General features: G+C 51.1%; 1 protein-coding gene across 1 annotated transcript in view; it reads right to left on the reverse strand.

The window, feature by feature from the left end:
* LOC306656728 (dynein regulatory complex protein 11-like) overlaps positions 1-21,514 on the reverse strand; it is a 55,776-nt gene that overhangs the window by 25,446 nt on the left and 8,816 nt on the right. Inside the window, exons 2-6 of the mRNA XM_079132289.1 lie at positions 20,044-20,368; positions 16,745-16,864; positions 13,197-13,388; positions 12,265-12,336; positions 2,415-2,620 (exon numbers count right to left, since the gene is read on the reverse strand). Coding sequence (XP_078988415.1) covers positions 2,415-2,620; positions 12,265-12,336; positions 13,197-13,388; positions 16,745-16,864; positions 20,044-20,368 — 915 coding nt within the window. The remainder of the gene's footprint in view (positions 1-2,414; positions 2,621-12,264; positions 12,337-13,196; positions 13,389-16,744; positions 16,865-20,043; positions 20,369-21,514) is intronic.

The following is a 21,514-nucleotide window of genomic DNA, read 5'->3' on the forward strand; positions in this document are numbered from 1 at the left end:
GGGCCTTGCGCTCGCTGACCTCTGCTGTGTGGTCTTCTCTCGAGCTTGCTTAGAAGATGCAGTGGGGGGCTGGTCTGCCCATCCTGCTCCCAGGGCGGCAGGAGGCCCACGGGAGCGCTCGGTGTGGGCAGCTGAGGGCTGTGGCAGCCGCGCCACCCACGTCTGTGCTGGCATCCCGCGATGTTGGCAGGACAGGAACGCGCCTCGGGACGCTCTTCTGAGGATGTGCTCCCGTTGCTAAGTGACACAGAATGTGCCCGGATGCTGTTCCTTCTTGGCCTGGGAGCAACTGATGGGGAGGATCCAGAACCTCCCTTGATGGTCAAAGGCCAGAAGGAAAAGAAAAATAGGGGGCGTCCGAATTGACTCCGAATGACCCAAAGGAGATGGTGGGCCTGTTTTAAACCGGAAGAGACGGCTCCTGTGACTGGCCAGCGGCAGCTGTCTCATACCCTGACGGGCGCGGGAGCCAGAGGACCGGGCCGGTGGCGAGGGCTGGGTTTCGCAGCCGTGGGTGACGGAGAACAGCCACTTCCTGAAGTGCGCATGACCGTGAAGCCTTCCGGCAGCCTTGCTGAGTATGGACCGCACAGCACACTGCTACGTGTCAAGGGCAGAATGCGACCGGCTGTGACAAGTGAGGAGACTGAGGAGGAACAGGTCACCTGCAGGTCTGCGCCCCCCACTGCCAGCCGGCCAGTCTCCCCACTGTCCCGACAGAGTCCACCCAACTGCTGACGCCTCAGCTGCGGAGTCGGGCTGTTCCGGATGGGCCCTGTTCTGCTGTAAACGACCCCTAAGTGAGGGACGGGAGGAAAAGCCCACACAGGTGGTCCCCTCAACTGGAGAAAGCCATCAAACGTTCCCACAGGGTACGAACAGGAGAGGACGGGACCCCGACACCAGCAAGGAGCGTCGCGCAAAGGAAACCTGCGTAACAGCTGAGCCTCACCCAGGACCCCACGTCAGCGGGCAGAGGCTTCTGAGCTCGCGCCTTCAGATCCATCAAACAGCCAACTCACCTACCGTCTCTGCTGCCCCCAAGTGCGGTGGTCTGACTGTCCCCACCAGAATGCAGGAGGCGCTGTGTGGTGACGGGGTCTGCAGGAGGCCAGGCCCCCGAGTGGACCCACATCCTTACCAGCGGCGCAGGTCAGCGGTCAGGAGCGGTTCGTCGGAGAGGAGGAGTCGGCCCTGCCCCTCTCAGCCCGCAGCACCTCCCCAGTTATGAGAAGGCCCTCACTGGAGGCTGTCCTCAGCCAGGACTCCCAGCCTCCAGACCCCTGAGCCTAGCAAACTTCCGTTGTTCATAATTCACCCCGTTGGAGGCAATCTGTTACAGCCGCGGAAAACGGACCAGGACAACACGTTATCCTGAAATCGAGCGGTGGGAACAACTAACGTTGACTGTGTCACAGCTTCTGAGGGGAGGGGCCAGATGCCTCGGCCTGGACAGGTCACCGCAGGCCACCCCTTCCCACCCTGTGGCCGTGGGTGGGATTGAACTCACCCCACCAGGGTGAGTCCAGGGAGCCTCCCTCAGTACCAGGCCTCTCCCCTGGGCCCTCACGTGCAGGGGCTCCTCTGAGCCAGTGGGAGGGAGCAGGAGGCCAGCCAGGAGGAAGCGGGGCCCAGCTTTGGCCACTTTCTCCTCAGGTGGACCCCGTGGAGGGGTGACGGCTGGAGGCGCTCAGAGCCTGCCCACCATGGGTGCCATGGCTGCGATTCTTGAGAGGAAGTCTCATTTCTCCACCCAAGCTGTTCAGTGTGGCCTGGTCAGCAGACAGCGTGGGCGGCGGTGCCGAGGACCCGCAGCCACGTGACTCGCCTCCCACAGGGGACGCCAGGTCACCCACCCCTCCCTCCTGAGAAAAACCCAGGCTGGTGCTGCCCACACAGGTCACCTGCAGTGCCTCCCGCCTGTGGAAGTGCTTCTGAAGAGGACCATTCAGAACTGGCGCACGGACTGTCCCCTGGGAGCCGGGCACAGGAAGAGGCCTGGGCCGTGCCCCAGAACTTCAGCCCTCTCTTCAGGGTCCTGGGTCTGGCAGCCCGAGGCCTCGTGCCAGCAGCAGGCTAGGGGTCCCAGAGGGAAGGGCCGTGCCACCTGGTTGTTGAGGGGTCCCTGGGTTTTCAGACGGCTGGGCTGGGGGCTGCTGTGCCCCCGTGGTGTTCTGCTCTCTGTGGCCACAGAAGCACCCTCTGGACTGGATGTCCACACCAAGCAAAAGGCAGGACAGGGAGCCATTTCATAAAAAAGCAGAATGAACTTCTGAGGCTTGGGCCTGGCGTCCCACTCCTCCAACGTGACGCCCAGGCACCTCCCGGCCGCCCAGCGTGTCTGAGTTGGAAGGTGCGTGGAGCTTGGCCCTGGGGTGGGGACTGGGGCGCACGGCCGCGCGGCACAGGGTCACCTGCACTCGATGAACCACTGTCGGATCTGCTCCTGGAGGCTCTCCTTGATGTCCGGGCCCTCGATCTGCTGCAGGTCACTCTTGATGGTCACCAGGGCCTCCCTGTAGTCCTCCTCGTGCTTCAGCTGCACCTGGCACCGCAGCAGGTCCACCTTCTCAGCCTGGATTATCGTGGCACTGACTTGGTTGAAGAGAGGAGGGGGGTCCTGAGAACGGAGCAGGAGTCAGAGGTTACGAAAGCTGCAGCCTGGAGCCCGCCCACTCAGGCCTGGGCCATGAAGGTGTCCCAGAGGCCCAGCAGTGGAGTCTGGGTCCCCGGGGTGGCAACGCTGGGTGGCAGTGGGACCTCGAGGAGGTGGATCTGGTGGGCTCCCTGGGAGGTTGCCCTGGAAGGAGACCGCGGGGCCCCAGCCCCTTCCTTTCCCTTCTGACCTCCTGGTCCTGAAGCGAGCAGTTTAGTTCCATGGCACACTTCAGCCCTGATGTGCCGCCTCACCAGGGGCCCACGGCACTGGGCAGTTAGTCGTGGACCCAAACCTCCAAAACAGGGAGCCCAGTAAGCCTTTAACCTTTTCAAGTGGATTACCTCAGGTCATTTGTTACAGTGACACAATGCTAACATGTTCAATGAGACTTTTTAAAATTCCTTCACACTACAGGAAGAAAAACTTTCCCCAAGCTTCCTGGTCAGCGGGAGGACAGGGAATGCAGAGGAAGAAGGCACTGGAAGCAAGAACTTGCAAAAGGAGTCGGAGTGCTCTGATTTCAAGCAAAACAACCCCCAAATAAACTCTGAAAACATCTATTCTGTTGCTACCAACCTCCAGATGAGGAAATTGTATGGCAGACTCCAGACACCCTCTGGGATAGTTCAGTAGAATGCCTGGCTGCTGGGGTCCAAGTGAGACTGTTCTGGAGTTTCGCAAGTGGGTTGTTCAGCAGCTATTTTTAAACCCTGAATTTTATCGGCTTAATATAATAAGCTGTATTTATGAAACAAGTTACCCAACTCTCAAGCCCATCGACTCTGGACCATGTTCCTGTCGGCCATGCTTTGTGGCTCCTTGTCTGCTGCTGTCCTGAGGGATGGAATGCTGGGTACCATGAGCCACTTTTCAGGCCTGGCCCGTGTCCCCTCCACCAGCCTCCATCAGAACCTGTGTCTGTCTCTGCTCTCCCCACAGTGTCAAGCAGCCCCTCCACTGGTGCCTGGCACCAGCTCCCAGCTCTGCCCGTCACTGTACCCTCTGCGGTGGCCGCTGGGTTGGGAAACTGAGCAGGACTGTCGGAAGGAGCCCAGGGACAAAGCCTGCAGGGCCCGGGCCCGGGAGTGTCTGCTGGGATTGCTACCATGATGGCTGTCTCCGCACTGGGTGGCACCAGCAAGCGAGGGGAGGTGGCCTCTAGTCCACTTCCAAAGTGACAGGAGAACAGGCAGGACCTCCTCTGGAGCCCGTGCAAGCTAGGAGTCTACACCTGCCACTGCCAAAGGGGAAGCTGATCTCCATTCATGTCACACGTGGACATAAATTCCAAACAGATCACACGTTAGGTGCAACGAGCACACACGTGCCGACGCAGAGATGCACGGACGCAAGGGCACCTCTGAGGCTCACCACGGAGGTGCCGTCAGGATCCAGAGGGCACTCGCGCAAAAAGCCAAGTGGGAGAAGAGAAGGGGGCGCAGGGGAGTGCTCCCTAAAACAGCCATCAGGAATCCCGGGACACACGCCCATCTTCTAGGTTGGGTAAAACGAGAACGGACAGCCTTTGTGATGAGCAAAGACATCCAAAATGACTTGAAAATCGAACAGGGTGAGAACTAAAAAATCATCTGAAAGGACAATGTCAAAGAAGCCACCTAATCCCCGAGGGGCTGGAGGCCTGGCTGTTTTTGTCATGTTTTTGTGTCCAGCTCGAGAGAGGACATTCCCCACTTACTCGCTCACATAAAACCGGCCCCTGCCTTTCCCGGAGGGCTGGTCTTTCATTCCTATAGCTCTGCGTCTCAGCGGTGAGCGAGCAGTTCCCAGCCCACGGAGCTCTCTCCAGCAGAGACCTGGAGGTGGCTGCCCTCCGGGAGGCGGGAGAGGGCTCTGCCACACCCCCCCAGCTTTGCCTTGGAGCGTGCCGGGCACCGTCTTCCACTGACTCGATTCCCTGCCGAAGTGGAGAATCCCGCAAAGTCACCTGCGCCCAGTCACCTGCTCCTGTGTCCTCTGCCAATCTCCTTCCAGGTGTGCACACTGCTCAAGCAGGGCCTTTCTCCTTTCGTCCCCACAGCCGACGACTCAGCCTGTGAATCTGGTTAATGTCTTCTCAACAGCTTTGTAAGATGTGATCAGCAGACTTCCTAAACTTCCAGGATCCAAACAGAATGCTCAGCTCCTTGGCATTTCCTGTCAACCCCACCGCACAGTCGTAGGGTTAACGTTGGCCCCACATGTTCCTTCACCTCATCTCCTCACTGACGTTCACATCCACCTTTGGAGGGAGAAATGAGAGCATGAGCATTGAACAGATGAGGAGACAGAGGTTCAAAGTGGACGGTGCCTTTTTCATCCTTCGGTGTCAATGAAGGGGCCCACAGTAAGGTTCCCAGCTCTTGTGATTCCGTCTCCTGCTACGCCATGCTGTGTGGTTAATACGTGCGCATCCGTGTGTGTTTCTCAGTGTAGACTTTCTATGACAAAGAAATGCATCTGGTCACTTGGGGCTTCCTTCTCTAGTTGTTTCTGAATTCAAAGGTTAGAATGTATTCAGGTCCCATGTTAAAGGGCACCTCTTCCTTTAGGCTAAAACATCTTTTCCTCTTTACAACTTTGGTCACACAGAATTCAAATTTGCTAACTCGTGGCATAAAGAGTAACTCATTTAAAAATAAATTGTGAATATTAAAGGGAGCCAGAGAACACAATAACATGCTCTATATTGAAATGCATCAGCTATAGAATAATGCATCTTAATGAAGGCTTCCCATGTGAATAAACCATTATATTTACAAGCTTTCCACTGTTAATGACCCAGAACGGGATAACGAAACCCACATTTATAGCAAGGTCCTCTGTCAGCAAAAATATACATATTAATAATTGATGTCGCTGTAAAAATAGGACATAATATGATGCTTCCTGAGTTTGTGGGCAAATAGGACGACACGGTCCATTAACTTAAAATGCTTAGCTAATGTTTGATGGGCTTTGTCTTTAAAACTCTTCGTTCAAATTAGGAAGAGAAAACGGACATTGGTCCAAACGAAACGCTGTTCGATTTATCAGTCCCAGACACACTTGCAAATAAGAGGCGGGACGCTGGCAGCTTCCTGGAGGCGCTCCTGGGGGTCGGTAGAGGGGTCGCTGGAGGCAGCGCGGGAGCAGTGAGGGGTCGCAATCCCCAGCACGAGGCCAAGGGCTAGCTCTTGCCTCCGAGGGGCGCTAACCAGCGGGCAGCCCTGGGCTTCAGCCTGTCTAGGTGGTCGGCGGGCACGCACAAACACATGCCCAGATCATCCAGGTAGGTGCCCCACGACCCTGCTCTGCCTTTGTGCACCCGAGGACTTCATGCTGCGGATGTCCCGCACCTCGGTTGGTCCATTTCAAGATGGTGCGGGGTCAGGGGCGCTGCAGGCGAAGGGCCTAGCCGCTCCACCTGTCTTTGGCCAGGCCGTAGTCTATGCATCTACACGAGTGTTGATTGACAGGCCTGCTCAGGAGGCTGCAGAGAACACAGGCAGCAAGCACGGAGCATGGGCTCGGGGCATCTTTGTTTTAGAAACTGCAATTTTAGCAAGTACAACACTGTCAGTGATGTAAAATTTTTTTCTAGTTCATTAAGTCTAATTTCTTTAAAAAACTAGTGTTCTAAAAATTTGCTTTTTTAGAAACTAGGACCAAAGTAGTATTCCTGAATTTATAATTCATGGTGGTGGAGATGTCATCTGCTACTGTGTCCTGCTTTAATTTTTTTTTCTTTTTTTGCACCAGGGATTGAACCCAGGGGAGCTTAACCACTGAGACACTTCCCAGACCTGTTTTAATTTTTTTTTCTTTTGAGACAGGGTCTCACTAAGTTGCTTGGGGCTTCACTAAGATGCTCGTGCTGGCTTGAAATTTGCGATCCTCCTACCTCAGCCTCTCCAGCCACTGGGATTATAGGTGTGTGCCACTGTGCCTGGCTAAAATTGTTTTAAAATGAACACTTTGAGGGCACTTGAGGTTTGCCAGGCACCATCTTAAGTGGCTCACAGGTGTTATGTCATTTATTCCTCATCACAACTCTACAGTAAGTAGCATTATTAGCTTCATATATGAAGAAACAGGCACAGAGAGATCTGGTAACTCACCCAGGGTCACACAGCCAGGAAATAGCAGACTGGGGTTTGCCTGAACCATCTGCCCCCAGACTTTGTTCTTCTTCCTGTTTTCACTGGTGCGTTGTGATCATATATTGACGTTCTTGCACAAGCACATGGTGTGACACTTTGCTGCCTCTTTGCCATCAGGTTTCCTCTGACTCACAGCTGTCTGGAGTGGATTTCGTGGGGACTATACATGACACTTTCTTAAAAAACGAGCATTTATGATTTTAAGGGCTACTGCTGAGCTGCCTGCAAGCCTTGCATGCCTCGCTTTCTGGCCAGGTGCAACACTGCCCGTGTCTGGGTGCCTCGCCCGGATGGTGACCTGGGCCTCCTTGTCCTTTTCTAACTTAAGCCAAAACATGGTCATTTAAAAATTTTGAACGGCACCCGAGCCCACCGCCACCGCCACCCCTGCCTGCACAGGCGCACAGATACTGTGGGGCCGCCGGCCCAGTGCTGGGAACAGCATGCACTGCACCCTGGAGGGCGCTGGCTCTGGGTCTCGGCCACGGTCACACTCCCAAGAGCACCAGGGACTGAGCCATGTGCCCTGGCAGGAGAATGGGAAGGGCAGGTGTCCTGCCCCAGAGTGAGGTGAAGGAGCCCTGGGACCAGGGACTGGGAGGGCAACTGATTTGGCTATTTAGTTTCCATGACCCAGAGACTGGGGCAAGAAATAAGCAGAATGATAATAATAGTTTTTATAAGAAGACATAATAAGAATAAAATAAGCCTTGAAATCATGATCAAAAGGTTCCCAGGGAATCAGGTTGTAAAAGTCCATTTGATAGAAAAGGAAGTGGTGATTTCCTTGTCTTTCTGAGTCTCCGGAAGTGGGCTTCTGAGGTTGTAGAACTCCAGGGAACCCTCTGGAGTTCCGGCCTCCTCGCCCAGGGCGTCCATAGACAGCTGTGCCAGGCAGGGCTGCTCCTGGCGTCTGCAGACCTCTTTCCGTGCACACACAGCCGGCGTGGTGTGGGGCCACACCTGTTGCCTTAGGCGTCTCCAGAATGCTCCCCCCCCAGTCCCCCGGGGTTGGATCAGGGACAGCAGGGCCGTCGCAGCCCTGGGGGCTTTGCCAGACCCAGCTTTCAACAGAGTGATTCCCCTTCACAGATGAAGCGTGCAGGGCATTGTCTGCTGGGAAATCATTTGCACATGTATTTTATGCAAGAACTCATTTTGAAATATTTTGCATTTTGTTAAATAGAAAATTTATCATGCCTCTAGATGTTGTTTGCCATTCCACAAATTATTCAAGTGTCATGACAACGTGTCACAGTTTTCCAAGACTCTGGTTCTTGAAGGGGCACCTTGTCCACACTGCAGCCTGTGCCTCACCCACAGTCCCTCACTGAGTCCTAACCAGGCAGCACTGCCCTGACCTCACAGAGGAGGAGACTGAGGCGGCAGGGAGGGTGGGCATGTTGCTCAGGCCCCTCCACTGGGGCAGCGCAGAGTCCTCTCTGGAGCAGTGCCCTGCTGGCCGCCCTGGCCTGGCTCTCCCACTGAGCCTGCGGCAGGACAAGCCCTCCAAGCTGGTGCAAGCACACACACTTGTGGCTGGCATGCTGCCTCCCGGGACGCTTGGGACTAGCTCTTCTGCATTTAAAAACTAGAATCAAACAAAAAGAAAGCAAAACAGAAGGTCATAGCAAATCTGTTTGTTGAGAATCAATTAATTTTTTGGAAACAATCAAACGTCATTTGGAGCTAAACAGGACAAATAATCCACATGACCAAGTGGACAATTTAGTTCTGACTGAAATTCAAGTGTGATCATGAAAGCACTTCATCCCGATCCTTTGCCCACTTTGGCCATGACGGTGGGTCCCAACGAGGAACCCAAGGACACCGTGGGGATGACGGGATGGGGACACTGTGGCACAGGCCCTTGGAAGGAGCCACACTCACTGGGGCACCTGAGCTCGAGCCAGGGGTTATTTGCTCATGAGAAAGAATTCTACATGGGCCAAAAAGCAACCAGAATGCAGCTCGTCTCAGGGCCGAACCTGAAGGTGAGCAGGCTTTCATGGCACATCCAGGAGCCAGACGAGGGTGCAGAGCCAGGGCTTCCTCTTCAGGACGTGGCCCCCAGGGTTCCTTATTACAGTGCAGACGTCAGAGGCTTCAGGGTGACAAAACACAGGGCTCCGGTGCCTCTGGGATTCATTAGGTTCCTTCCACTCAGTCCACTCCAGTGGCTCTGCCAATCACAAGGACCGCACGTGGGAGTTTAGAGCGCTGTTCATCTTCCTTCGTAGATTTTAGAATATGAATATTTAAAATGGCCACATTAAAAAAACCCATTTATGAGAAGTGACAAAGGAAACGTGTGGTCAGGAGTTGAGGTGCAATGGTGTCTTCTGCTCGGACCCTTGTCCTGTTACTGAACAGTCATTCCTGAGATCAGGCCAGGGTCTCTTAGAGACACGGATGCAGTTCTGACCCGGTAAGTCAATGGCCTTCACGCTGGCATAACGGAACAACAGGAACCGAGGGAGAAATGAGGTTTAGAGAGGAGTAGGCAATCTCCTCAGCACTGCTAGAGTGGAAGATGCGTTCAACGGAAAACACTTCTTGGACTCGGGGTAATGGATTTTTGACGGTCAACAGCCAGTGAACAGCAGGTAACATTCCTTGACGATGGGAGCCATACATTTCTCACTGGTGTAAGGCTCCACGAGAACACGTGCTATCATAGGAGGAAGCTCACTGAGGAAAGTCCCACGGAAATGCAGACAAGCCCTTCTCGTGTTCAGAAACAGGCAAGCACCTTTCATTCCAGCAGAGCACGTGTAAACAACGAGAAGCTGAAACACCAAACGGCATGTGATTTTATGTCCATACGCTATCAGTGTGAACTACTGAGACTCGAGGATGAAAGGACCGTGTCTGGCCATTGCCCAGGTTTCTGGCATGTGCACACAGTGGTAAACTGTAGGCTGAGTTCAAGGAGAAGGAAAGGCGACTTAAACAGAAGTCGCCGACTCAAAACTGCAGCTCAGGTACAATTTCTTGTTCAATCGGAGTACTTTACACCAAATATTTTGACTGCTGATTTAATTTTTAAAGCAGAGAACTGGACATAACTACCATGCTTACCTTTATGTCCCATATCCACACCCCGCTTCCGTGTTTCCCACAGACTCACCCTGCTGCCTCCTTACCCACCCACCTGCCAGGCCCGCCAAGCAATCCAGAGACCTTGACGCTGACTGCCATCTGCTTACTTTAAGAGGTGTGTTTTCTAGTTCATAAAGTAAAGTTTGACCAGCTTAGAAAATACCAACATCTTCCGGCGTCACCCACTGACATGAGCCCTATTCGCTGGGCAATTTCCTTTCCTCCCCATGTGCATAACTGATGTGCTGCCTTAGCTGGAGTCGTGCTCGAGTTCTAAACCCTGGATTTTCACCTTGAACATTTTTGCATCATTAAACTTTAGTCAGAAATGTATTTCTCAATGCTGGCATGAAACCATCTTACGTAAGGCCACCGCGATTCAGCTACGTGCCCTCTCTAGAACAATAGAATTGGCCATTTTCAATTTTTCAGTAATAGAAAGAATACTGCAGAGAACTATTCTGCACACGGACCTCTGTTTCTGATGATGTCAGGTTGGAAACAGGAGTCGAGGGTGAAGGACGTAAGTATCCTGAGGATCTAGCTGCACCTGCTGATTGGCTTCCAGAAAGACTCAGTCAAGGGAGCTCATCACGCTTTGTCCATAATTATCATTTGCAAGCCTTCTTATTTTGGCTAATGTGACAGATGCAACTCACCCTGTTTCACCAGTTTTAAGATGGACATTTTCACCACTTAATGTTTCTGAATTAGGGATGGATGCACCTTGCCATCAAGGGTGTGCTTTGGTTTATTTAGAAGCACTTATTTTCTTAGTGGCCACTGAAAATAATGATGCGTCTTACAACTGAAGACATCTTAGATTCAACAACAGACTAGAGGAGCAACTCATTTAATTTTTAGTTTGCAAGTAGCTGAGATCCAAATAGACTCACTTCAGTACATTTTAGTGGCCCAGTGGAAATTTAAAAACCTTTTAATTGTGGCAAAAAAAAAATACCCATATAACTTAAAATCTATCTTGACCTTGCTCTGGTGTGGGTAGGTGGTTAAGTGGGGTTAACTAGTTCCCTGGGCTTGAGGACCTAGCTGCACACAGAGACTTGCTATGCCCACCCCTAGGCCCCGCAGCCACCACTCCGTGCTGTTCCGGGGTCTGTGTCCACTCAGACGCCTCTGGAACTACAAGAACGGAGCATGCGCCTTCGTGTAACTGGCTTATTTTGCTGGGCACAATGTCCTCAAGGTTCGCCATGCTGCCACGTGTGTGACGAACTTCCTTCCTTCCCACAGCTGAATGATATTCCACCCAGTGAATTCCTAAACCACAAGAGTCTCCAAAGACGGGCAGCAGGTGCTGACCACTGGGTTCTGGCAGCAGCCCCAAACAAATGAAAACCAGGGAATGGAGTGCAGCCCGGGCACCCCTCTCTAAAAGTAAGTGCCAAGATGGAAGGGAGCTCAAGAACCTAGGTGATTCAGTTGAGGTATCTGGCGGCTCCTGAATGCTACTCTGGTGTGATTTCCTGTGTTTGTCGAACAGGAAGCTTGGTCTCTTGATTTGAGACTCTGTAAACACAAGGACACTGCGTCCTTCACCAGGAAAGTGGGTGCTTCCATGTTGCTGGAACATGGACCTGATTCCTTCCTCCAACAGAATACCCAGTGCTGACCAGAGGCCAGGCAGGAGGCCAGAGCGCCAGCAGGCAGGCCAGGGCCGCAGGAAGGTGGACTATGCCCCACTAACAGCCTCGCTGGGTCAGCTGTCACTTCAAGAGTGGTGTCATGAGATTGATGAAAATTACAAGGCAGTTCCTGGAAGAACCCCCCCCCCCCCCCCACCGGGGTGACAGATTTTGTCCATGCTCAATGCTACTGGCTAGATCTTTACATTTAAGTCTAAACTCCCAGAAAATAAAATTTAATATTCAGATGAGAAAATCCCACTAAAATATGGCTTAAATGGTTGTGTCTATGATCGCTCACACAGCAAAGGGCTGCGTCACACTGGCCGTGCTGACAACCTGACTGATCTCTAGAAGTGAGGGAAGGGATGCAGATCAAGTCATGACACTAAACACAGAGAGTGGCACGCAGAAGACCACATTCCCACACTGGTTAAAGCAGTCGACTGTCACTCCTGGCAGCAGACAGGACGGCCAGCAGGGACGGCATGTGGCCTGAGGCCACACTTGGAGCACCGGCACCTACATAGAACCACCAGAAGGATACAACCCTGACCTCTCCGGGCCCCAGGGGGGCAGGGGACTCTGTACACGAAGGTGCCTCTGTTCTCTCAAGTCACTAGTTTGCTTTCCTTTCTTCCCTCAAAAAGTCAGGGAAGACTCTGTCTTCCGGAGTGTGCTGGCTCAGAAACCAGGTCCTGTCTGCAAGGACACTCACCATACCCAGGAATATCATCTCCTCTTCTCTCTCCTTCTCCGTCCTCTTGGACTGATGGAAACCTCGCCAAACCTGAGGGCAGACGCACGGTTGCTTGGTTAACACCTGAGCAGAGGGGACACCATCACGCTCCTTCTCCTACGTAAGGGCACATTCCAAAGGTCCCGATGGTCATAAACCCCAGGTAGCACATGGTGTGTTGATGCACTATTCTTTTCCCGTGTGATTGAAGGCAAGCATTTTTTAAAGAAGAAAATATCAGATCACAGAAATGAACTATTGCTCTCCTTTGTGAAGTTCCTCTACCTGGGTTTCTTCAAGAGAAACTTCTAGATGGCAGGAGAGTGAGGCTAGACCTAAGGGTGGCGCTTCAGGGTTTCAGAAGAAAATTCCAAAGGAACGCGGGAGACACAGCACAGAAGCTCCCCAGGACTGTTTCTGGCTCAGGTGGGTACAAATCAGTGGTGCTCCTCTGCCAGTGCCCGGGGGCCACTCCTGGCCGGGATGCCACTGTCCTGACTTTAGAGAGGCATGCTCTCCTGCGAGCTGCCGAGTCTTGATCTTTCCCCTCCCTTCTGTGATTATGTCTATGCATGAATGTACTTTAAAATATCCATTAAGGATTTATATCCTCACTGAATTTTAGCAACATTTTCCCAACAAATATGAGCGGTGTTTTTTTTAAAAAATACATGTGAATAAATACCTGTGTTTAATACTTACTTAGAATAAAAAAATTAAAATATGACCCAGTTTGGTTAAGTTTCCCCAGGGAAACCACTAATAAATCCTTCTGGAAAGTATTAATGAAATCCAGCTCTACCGAAGGCAGGACTGGGCATTCTGACTTTCAGCACCCACCCCTCAACCTGGAGCATCTCTCTACCTGTGTGGGACGCTCCCTGCCCAGCTGCTGGGCCCCGTGTGCGTACCTTCTGGATGCGGAGTGCGGCAGCCCCTGCGTCCGCCACCTTCTCTCCCAGCAGCCTGGCCTGCTTGGCTCTGTACTCCTGCAGGTAGATCTGCTTCATGAACAGGGCTCTCAGGCGACCCTGCCGCGCCCGCTCAGCAATCTGGATTAGTTTAATAGCCCGTTCCAAGGGCATGCTTTTTACTGTGGATTTCTAAAACAAAACAAAACAAAAAAACAATAATTAAACATTTAGATATGTCCGAACGAGACTGCTTCCTTCCGACACACCCTGCTTGCTGGAGCCTGCCCAGCACTATCTGCCTGCCAGCGAATCAGGCCTATGGGGATACTCGGCCATGCTCATGTTGTGATCCCAAGTTCAAGGACCGCAGATTTCCGCTAGTCTTCCAAACAAAATAGTAACTCAAGCCACAACAGTTTAAGTTGGCGACGAGTCACACTAGAAACTGAAGGGACTCAGAAATGCTCGAAACTGCCGCCAATACGTCATTAACTTCAAGTAGAAACAGACATTACCTAACTTGTAAATTAAAATTTGTTATAGGAATATATGTATTGGAAAAAAACAGTATATGTAGGATTGTTACTGGCCACGGTTCTGGCACTCATTTGGGTCTTGGATAAGTGATGACTACTGTATTTGAAAAATGCCAAAGAAACATGCAGAAAAACAAAAAGAACCCATTCATAGCCGAAAAAACCCACATCACTAATATGAGAATGTAAAATTAAAAATATATGTCAGATAAAATGCTGGTTTAAAATCAATCATGGACTGACCCAGTGAACATGGCCAAAGCTAAAATCATTTCAGGAGTGTTTAATTTTACATATGAAATGTCTTCCAGGACTCATGAATTTGCATTTGAAACATCCAAATGTGGTGATAAGTGTCATTAGAACTCACAAGGGTTGTGAGAATCTCAGGTGGGGTATGTGGTGACAAAAAGTCAGGCAAGTGGCCATGACATTTTGGGGGAAGAGGGACAAAAGCAAGCACCTGGGGCACCCACAGGCTCCTGTGAGCTCAGAGAGGGCTCGGGGGTGAGGGCCCACTGCTGTCCGGGAGCAAGGGAGAGACTGTGCAGGGGCCTTGCTGGGGTGGGGTGTCCATGAGAGGGTGAGGGCAGAGGGGAGGCCACTGGAGGCAGAAGCACAGCAGACACAGGTGAGGTCTGCTTCCAGGCCTCCAGGGCAGTGACGCGGGACATCAGGGTCTCAGGAGTGGGCTGCTCAGGAGTTACAAGGGACGAGGAGGGCGCAGGGAAGAATGGGTAGGACAGGGACCCTTCAGGTGCCAGATGCTTTTCCCATGTAGCTCTTCAGATTCACTAAAGCAAGGCCAAAGGAAGGCGCTTCTGTGGCCACTTGACTGGTAGGAAAGCTGAGGCTGAGAGAGGCGGTAAGTGTGAAGCTGCCTGCAGCAGGGACCGACCCTCCTTCACTGAGCCATCTGCGGCCCCCTCAAGGTGCCCCTGCGCTGCCTACGGGGCGCCCGTTCACCTGCATGCTCAGGGTGGTGTTCTCGGTGAGCTTCTGCTGCTCGGCCTGTGCAGCGAGCACACATGTCCAACAGCGCGCTCTGCGTGTTAGAGGAAGCCCAGCGTCACCGTGGTGTTAATCAGGTGGGGAGGACGCCTGGAGAGCGGAAGGGCCCACGTATCCCCTCGGGTTCCTAGCTGTCACTCCGACACCCTCAGCCATTACTGAAGAGCCCTGTTCTAGGGACGTTGCGCGGTCTGCCTGATGTCTACGGAGGCCACGACAGCGGGCTAAGCATTGAAATGCGGCAGACGGATAGTGACCGTCATTTCCCAGCGTTCTCCTCTGGTGTGCCCTGCAGACACCTTGAAGAAACAAGCTGCTAAGGGTGAGCCTGGGGCTTGAGGGACAGCGAAGGGCGTGTGAAGGTCGGGGGAGCCTTGTGTTGTGCTGAGCCCAGGTGTGCTGAACTGAGGCCAGGCTGGAGGCGAGCCCTGCCCAGCGGAGGTGAGGGTCTGCCGTGGAGGGGTGCTGAGCGAGGGAAGGGAGAGGAACCTCCCCAGTGCCCACCTGGCACAATCCAAGAGGGACACTGGGAAGGACAGATAGCAAAGGGGAATGTCTAGGGCCTGCCGTCGTCTGCATGCACAATGAGATCCATCGCCCTCTCCACTTCCCTGAGAAAACCTCAGATTGATTCTGCACTGCTGATGGCTACCTGGGGCACAGCGTTCCTCTGGGGGAGCAGATGATGTCCCAGTGCTTCGCTCGGGCAGGTGCACAGACAGAAAGCGCAGACACAGGAGCCCAGGCTGGAAGGAAGGCTGCAGGACCCCCACGCAAGCTGGCCTTGGAACTGACCTCAAGGAATTCACAGTGTAGAAGAGGGGCCAGCAGTCCAGGGCAGGGACACGGAACTCACCATCATCTGGGGTTGGGGGTCAGGGAAGGTTTGTGCAAGGATGCTGTATCAAGTTGGGCTCTGCAGAATGGGAGCCGTTTTGACTGGAATGCGTCAGGGAAAGAGCGAGTCCTCACGGCCGCATGCGGCTACGTGGGAAAATTCAGCTATGTGTCACCTGCCTCCGGCAGCACCTTGGCCCCTGCCATCCCTAGAAGACACCTGGATCTTCCTAGGCACCATGCCAGGGTACAATGCCCAATGGGACCCATCTACAGGAGGTTCCCACGTGCCGTTCTTGCTGTTGCACCCTGGTCTTCACCCACTATCTCCATGTCACCTGCAGTGCCCTTTCACTTGAGGTGCCCCAGTTTGCATGGTCAACTGCTGTCTTGCTGCACGGGCCAGAAGGATCAGCCAGGGGAACGGGGCACTAACTTCACAGTCAGCAAGAGTCAATGACATGCATTAGTAGACATTCCAGGAGGTGGACAGACAGGGCCATGTGGGAAGGACCAGCAGAAAAGGACCATACCTGCCCCCAAGGAAGGCTGTATGGAGGGATAATTGTAGGAACCCAGAAAAGGTGACAGAAGTCAGGTCTGAGACAGCTGTGGAAGTGGAAGGCGGAGGCGTGGGGCTGAGAGCTGCCTGGACCCTGCTCTGGGCTCTCTGGGGGATCTTTAATGATGTCCTTTCTCTTCCCCACAGATCCTCCATTCCAGGAGATTTGAGTGTCACTCAACTTGAAGTTATCAAAGGTCAACGAGCATTTGAGAAAGCATCAGAGTTTTCAAGTTCCTAGTAAGTCATGTTGGCACTGAGTCATTTTATATGAGTGGCATTTGGCTTCTGACTTGAGCAAGGTGGACTTGAGAAGGCCTGTTAAGCTGAGATGATAATCCACTTAGTCTGAGAGATCACAATTTAGCCAATGAAGCATTACATTTTGATCTCTATTTCTAAGCCCTTGGAAAATATGGATTACGTGTCACCAAAAGTACAGCCAAAAGTTACACCACTTCTTATGTGCTGTGCATAAGGAAGGGAGAGGGGTGACTCCTCAAATCGAACAAGCTAATTGTTTCTCACACAATAGGGAGTAGAAGAAAGAAACAGAAGTTATACAGATTACTGAAAAAATGTGTTAAAATGATACAAACCATGCCAGTTGCATCCAATCCACTGTCAGCTAATATCTGAGCAAGGATTTTCTGTCTTTCTTTTATTACTTCCATTTTCTCCTTCAAAAAATACTTGGGTATGGGAATATCCAACTGTTGCTGGAAGAGGGAAAAGGGAAGCAGAAAAGCATTTTAGCCATGGTTCCAGGACTCAGGGTTCCTGAAAATCAGCAGTAAGGATGAGCACAGAAAGGAGCTGGGGCCCTGCCCACCTCGCGCAGGAGACCAAGAGGCAGTGGAGCTCAGAGAAGCCATAATCCCAAGGAGACACAAACAGAAGGGAGATGCTGCCTACAACCTGGGGAATTCACATCAACAAGGCTTCAATGAGCTCAGAAGTACTCCAGGAATTTCTTTAAAGAAACATAATGTTCTCTCAGTCTCTAAAATAATTATTCAAACCAGGCGGGGTATACAGATCTTTGAACTAAACATAACAAATTATCATGAGCACTACTGACCATTCATGGGCAGAGGACTGTAATCTTTTCTAATAATTTGGTTTTACTTAAATTCCTTATTTGAAAATTAGTTGCAAAATTAATTTACTTTATTAGGAAACTTGTTTTTGACATGGAAAGTATCTTCACTTGTGTGAAGAATACTACCAAATATTTCAAACTAGTGGAGGCCAATTCAATATTTATGAGTCTAAGTTCAATGATCAGGAATACAGAAGTGCTATTCAAGGACTCAGGCCCTTGGCCCAGTGAGAAGGTGACCCCAGACTCTGTCCATCCTGCCTGCCTGCTTCCTGGTAGACCAGCTGACTGGGCAAACCGAGGTTATGGTCTTTGGGGTTAGTTTCCCCTTTTCCCCAATTCAGGCTGTGACTCCCCTCACCCCAGAAAATTCTGGACAGGCATTCTCCTAAACAAGCTTTAAAGCATAAAGGGGTATCATTTTTAGAACTAGGAAGAACAGTATCCTTGGACTTCTGGAAGGTGGCAATAGCTTTTGAACACCAAGCTTTTTTAGGCTAATGGAGTTAGGGAGGTGACCTGGGAGTGAGCTGCGTGTCCAGGGGATGAGTGTGTGCAGTCAGAGAGGAATGACCGCACTTGTATCTCATGTGGTAAAGTTATTTATTAATAAATAACTGTTCAATGGACTGTTCCAAGTTCTAAGGCCAAATTTTACTGACTTGACTCCATCCACTCCATTTTGGACCACAAAATCATAGGATCTGGCAGTTAGGGTCTGACAGAGCAATGGAGCAGGGAGTGAGGGCAGAGGGGCTGGGGTCCATCCTGACCTCCTGACATCCTGTCCATTCTGTACACAGACACCGGGCCTCCCGCCCTCTATGGAGTGAATCCAGTGCACTTCAGTGCAGAAGCCCGGGAGCCCGCTCTCCTCGCATGCTTCTCTGCATTAGGAGGACCTAGTAGGGAAGGCTTAGAAACAGTCCTCAGGATAGTTTGGCCCAAAGGGGGCACTTCTGGACAGATTTTGAGGACCCTATGGAACAGGGATGAATAGATTTAGGGTCTGCTGATTCCCTCTGTTTCTTTTGGTGTCTCTGGTTTCTCCTCTCTTGCTTTCTTTCCCTCTTTCTTGCCAAGAGCATCTTCCCCCATTCCTCAGAGCATCTGCTTGACCGAGGCTCTACCCTCTTACATATCTGGGGAACTATAGTTCACACCCAGAGATGGAAACTGGTCTGGCTTTCTCTGTCCTGGTTTCAGAACCTCTGAGGGAGGCCCTGACTGGCACAGCCGCCCAGAGACTGTCAGTGGAGGGATCACCTGCGAACAGGGCCCAGGGCCCTACTGTACAAGCAGCTGGGTGCTGGCCAACAAACAGAGCTGTGGTCAATGTGAGAGACAGCCACATAGGCCACATGCAGAGGGTGCCAGGTGGCCTGCAGCCTGAAATGCACACAAGTTGGCTCGTGGTCCTGGCCGTGCCCCTGCTGCTGGGTGAACCCCTGGCTATGTGAACGTCTGTGGTATCCCACGGCTCAGTCCCTGCCTCCAGGGCCATTCAGAGTCCCCCACCAAGAAGGCTTCCTGCTGCTGTCTGCCCCTGTGTGACGCTCCTAGTGCTCAGTGGCTTCTGTTATGATAACAGCCACTCCTGGCCTTTAGGAGATGACCACACAAAGGAGAGGGGCCATTTGGCTATGGACAAGGGGAGAAACGGAAGTAGCTCCCACCTAAATCCAGCTGCATTTAATATTTCTGAAGTTGGATTTATAAATTTAATGTTATTTTACTAATTAGACTTGAGAATATGGTTGGATAACTAGTTGTTTCACATTTACCTAGGTCATTCACATTTTACCTAGTGAGTTAACCCACCTGGCTAAATATGGTGGTTTAATCTGTACTCTTATAAATGAATGCTATGGTCATACACGTTTTAGAATGCTCTTGAGATTTTCAGTCATTCATTTCAATAGTTTCTTTAATCCATGTTGATAAAATTGACCAACAATTCTAAGGGGTACATCCCAGAAAGAAGCATGACACTTCGGGAAAGTCAAAATACTTCCAAAGTGAAGAAACTCTAAACCCCAATGTGAAAATTAAACATTTTCTCCTTTTGATTTTATGTTGGGGGAAACATTCCTTTCAAAATGAAGGGTAAGCTCATAGGGCAAATAGTCCCTAAGTGGTGGGATGTCCAATGACCCCTGCAGACCCAGCCTGACAGAGCACCAGAAGTCCTGGGTGGGGGTCTAGCAGCAAAGGTCAGAGGGACAGTGGCAGGGGCTAAATGCCCAGAGGAGGGTGTGGGATTAGAAGTGCCAGCAGGGAGGACTCCAGGAGGAAGGGGAAGAGAACCCACGCTGGTATCAAACTGCAGACTCACAGCCCTGAACCTCTGGTCCACCACTTACCCAAAGCAAAGCAGGAGATGCATCCACCTGGAAATAAAGGACCAACAACCAGCAGGCACCCACCCAGGAGGACACGAGGGGGGAACAAAGGCCAGAGGAACTTTCCATGGACACAGAGAGCGGGGCACACTCAGGGAAATGGGGAGCATTTGTATTACTGGGTTTTATGACAGGTGGGCCCACTCTACTCCCACAGTCCTGGGTAAGCACCCCAGCTCCTAACAACACAGGACCATGCAAACACCTACCTACCTCAAGAAGGAAGGGGACTGAGCCCTAGCTGGGACAGTGTGATGGAAACCTTTAGGTTTTGAGTACACCAAACAAATCTAAGCAAATGTGTCCATAGAGTCTGCAGAATATTGGTGCAGACCCACATACATCGTTAACAATGAAAAGAAACTAATAAGAAAGAAGCCAACAGCATACTTACGGGGGCCAACTTCAGGTCCTGCAAAATATCATCAAAGTAATGGAACTCGCTTAATTCCAGTTCGACCATTTCATTCTTCAGCTCCAGGATGCGACCCATCACCCCATCCAGGATCTTCCGGATCAGTAACCGCTTCTGTGGGTGGACGATCTGGTCATAGACGTTCTCCAGGTTTCTGAAGATCTGCACGTACTTTATGTAGAAGGTGGCTAACATTTGGAAGATGTAGACCTGATTCTTCTCTTGCTCCACCAATTTCTGAGACTCTTTATCGAGCAAAGAATTGAGGGCTTCTTGGGCCTGGTGCCACATTTTATTATACATTCTGAGGGAAGACACAGGGTTTGGACAATTGAGCAGATAAAAATTATTTTGTCAGGCATACATATTGCCATCTGGTATAACAAAATATAACTCGCGATCAGGCGTGAGCTCACAGTACTTGGTGGCTGCAGGATCTTTAGAAAATAATGTCCTGTTTGGATGTACGTGTGTTGTTTTGGATCTGACCACGGCTATTATTATCAAATAAGAACTTTAAAAGGCTGTGAAGACAGTATTATTATAACTGTGAAGCCAGTATTGTTATACACATTTAAATGACAAAAATAACTGAGATCCAGAATAGTTAGCTGACTGGCTCATATACATGGCTGGAGGATAAACTGGAGCAACTGTTCTGGAAAGTGCTTCAACACTGTTTTGTAAAGTTAAACATGTGCAGACTCTATGAATAAACAACTGTATTGCAGAGAAACTTGTAAACATGCACGGAGGATAATTAGAGTAGTATTTTAAATGTTTTTATTAGTGCACTATAGTCACACGTAATAGTGGGTTCATTTTGACATAGTCACACATGCATGGAATTTAATTTGCTCTATTTCAAACCCCATACTTCCATTTCCCTCCTCTCCTCCCTCTCCTGTTCTCCTTCTTCTCCTGGTCTTTCTTCTCTATATTCATTATTGTATTAATCAGTGCTTTATTGATTTGCATAAGTGTACAATCCACTGTACATTCCTATAAGAACACAGCACGACTGGTCAATTCATTCTGCAGACCCTCCCTTTTCGGTCCCTCCTCCTCCCCTTCCTCTGCTCCACTCATCTCCCTTCTATTTTCATGGTGTGCTCTCCCTCCCCACCTTATTTTGCTCTAGCTTCTGCACATGAGAGAAAATATCCAACCGTGTCTTTCCAGGCTTACTTCACCTAGCATGATGTTCTCTAGTTCATCCATTTGCCAGCAGACGCCATGATCCCATTCTTCTTCACGGTTGGGTAAAACTCCATTGTGTATCCATACCACATTTTTTATCCATTCATCTGTTGATGGGCGCCTGGGCTGTACTGGCTATTTTGAGTTGGGCTGCTATAAACACTGATGTGGCAGTATCACTATAGTGTGCTGATTTTACTTCTTTTGAATAAAAACCCAGGAGTGGGATAGCTGGGCCATGGGGGATCCC

Source organism: Sciurus vulgaris, assembly GCF_902686455.1.
Source record: "Sciurus vulgaris genome assembly, chromosome: 3".
In the NCBI taxonomy this organism is placed as follows: domain Eukaryota; kingdom Metazoa; phylum Chordata; class Mammalia; order Rodentia; family Sciuridae; genus Sciurus; species Sciurus vulgaris.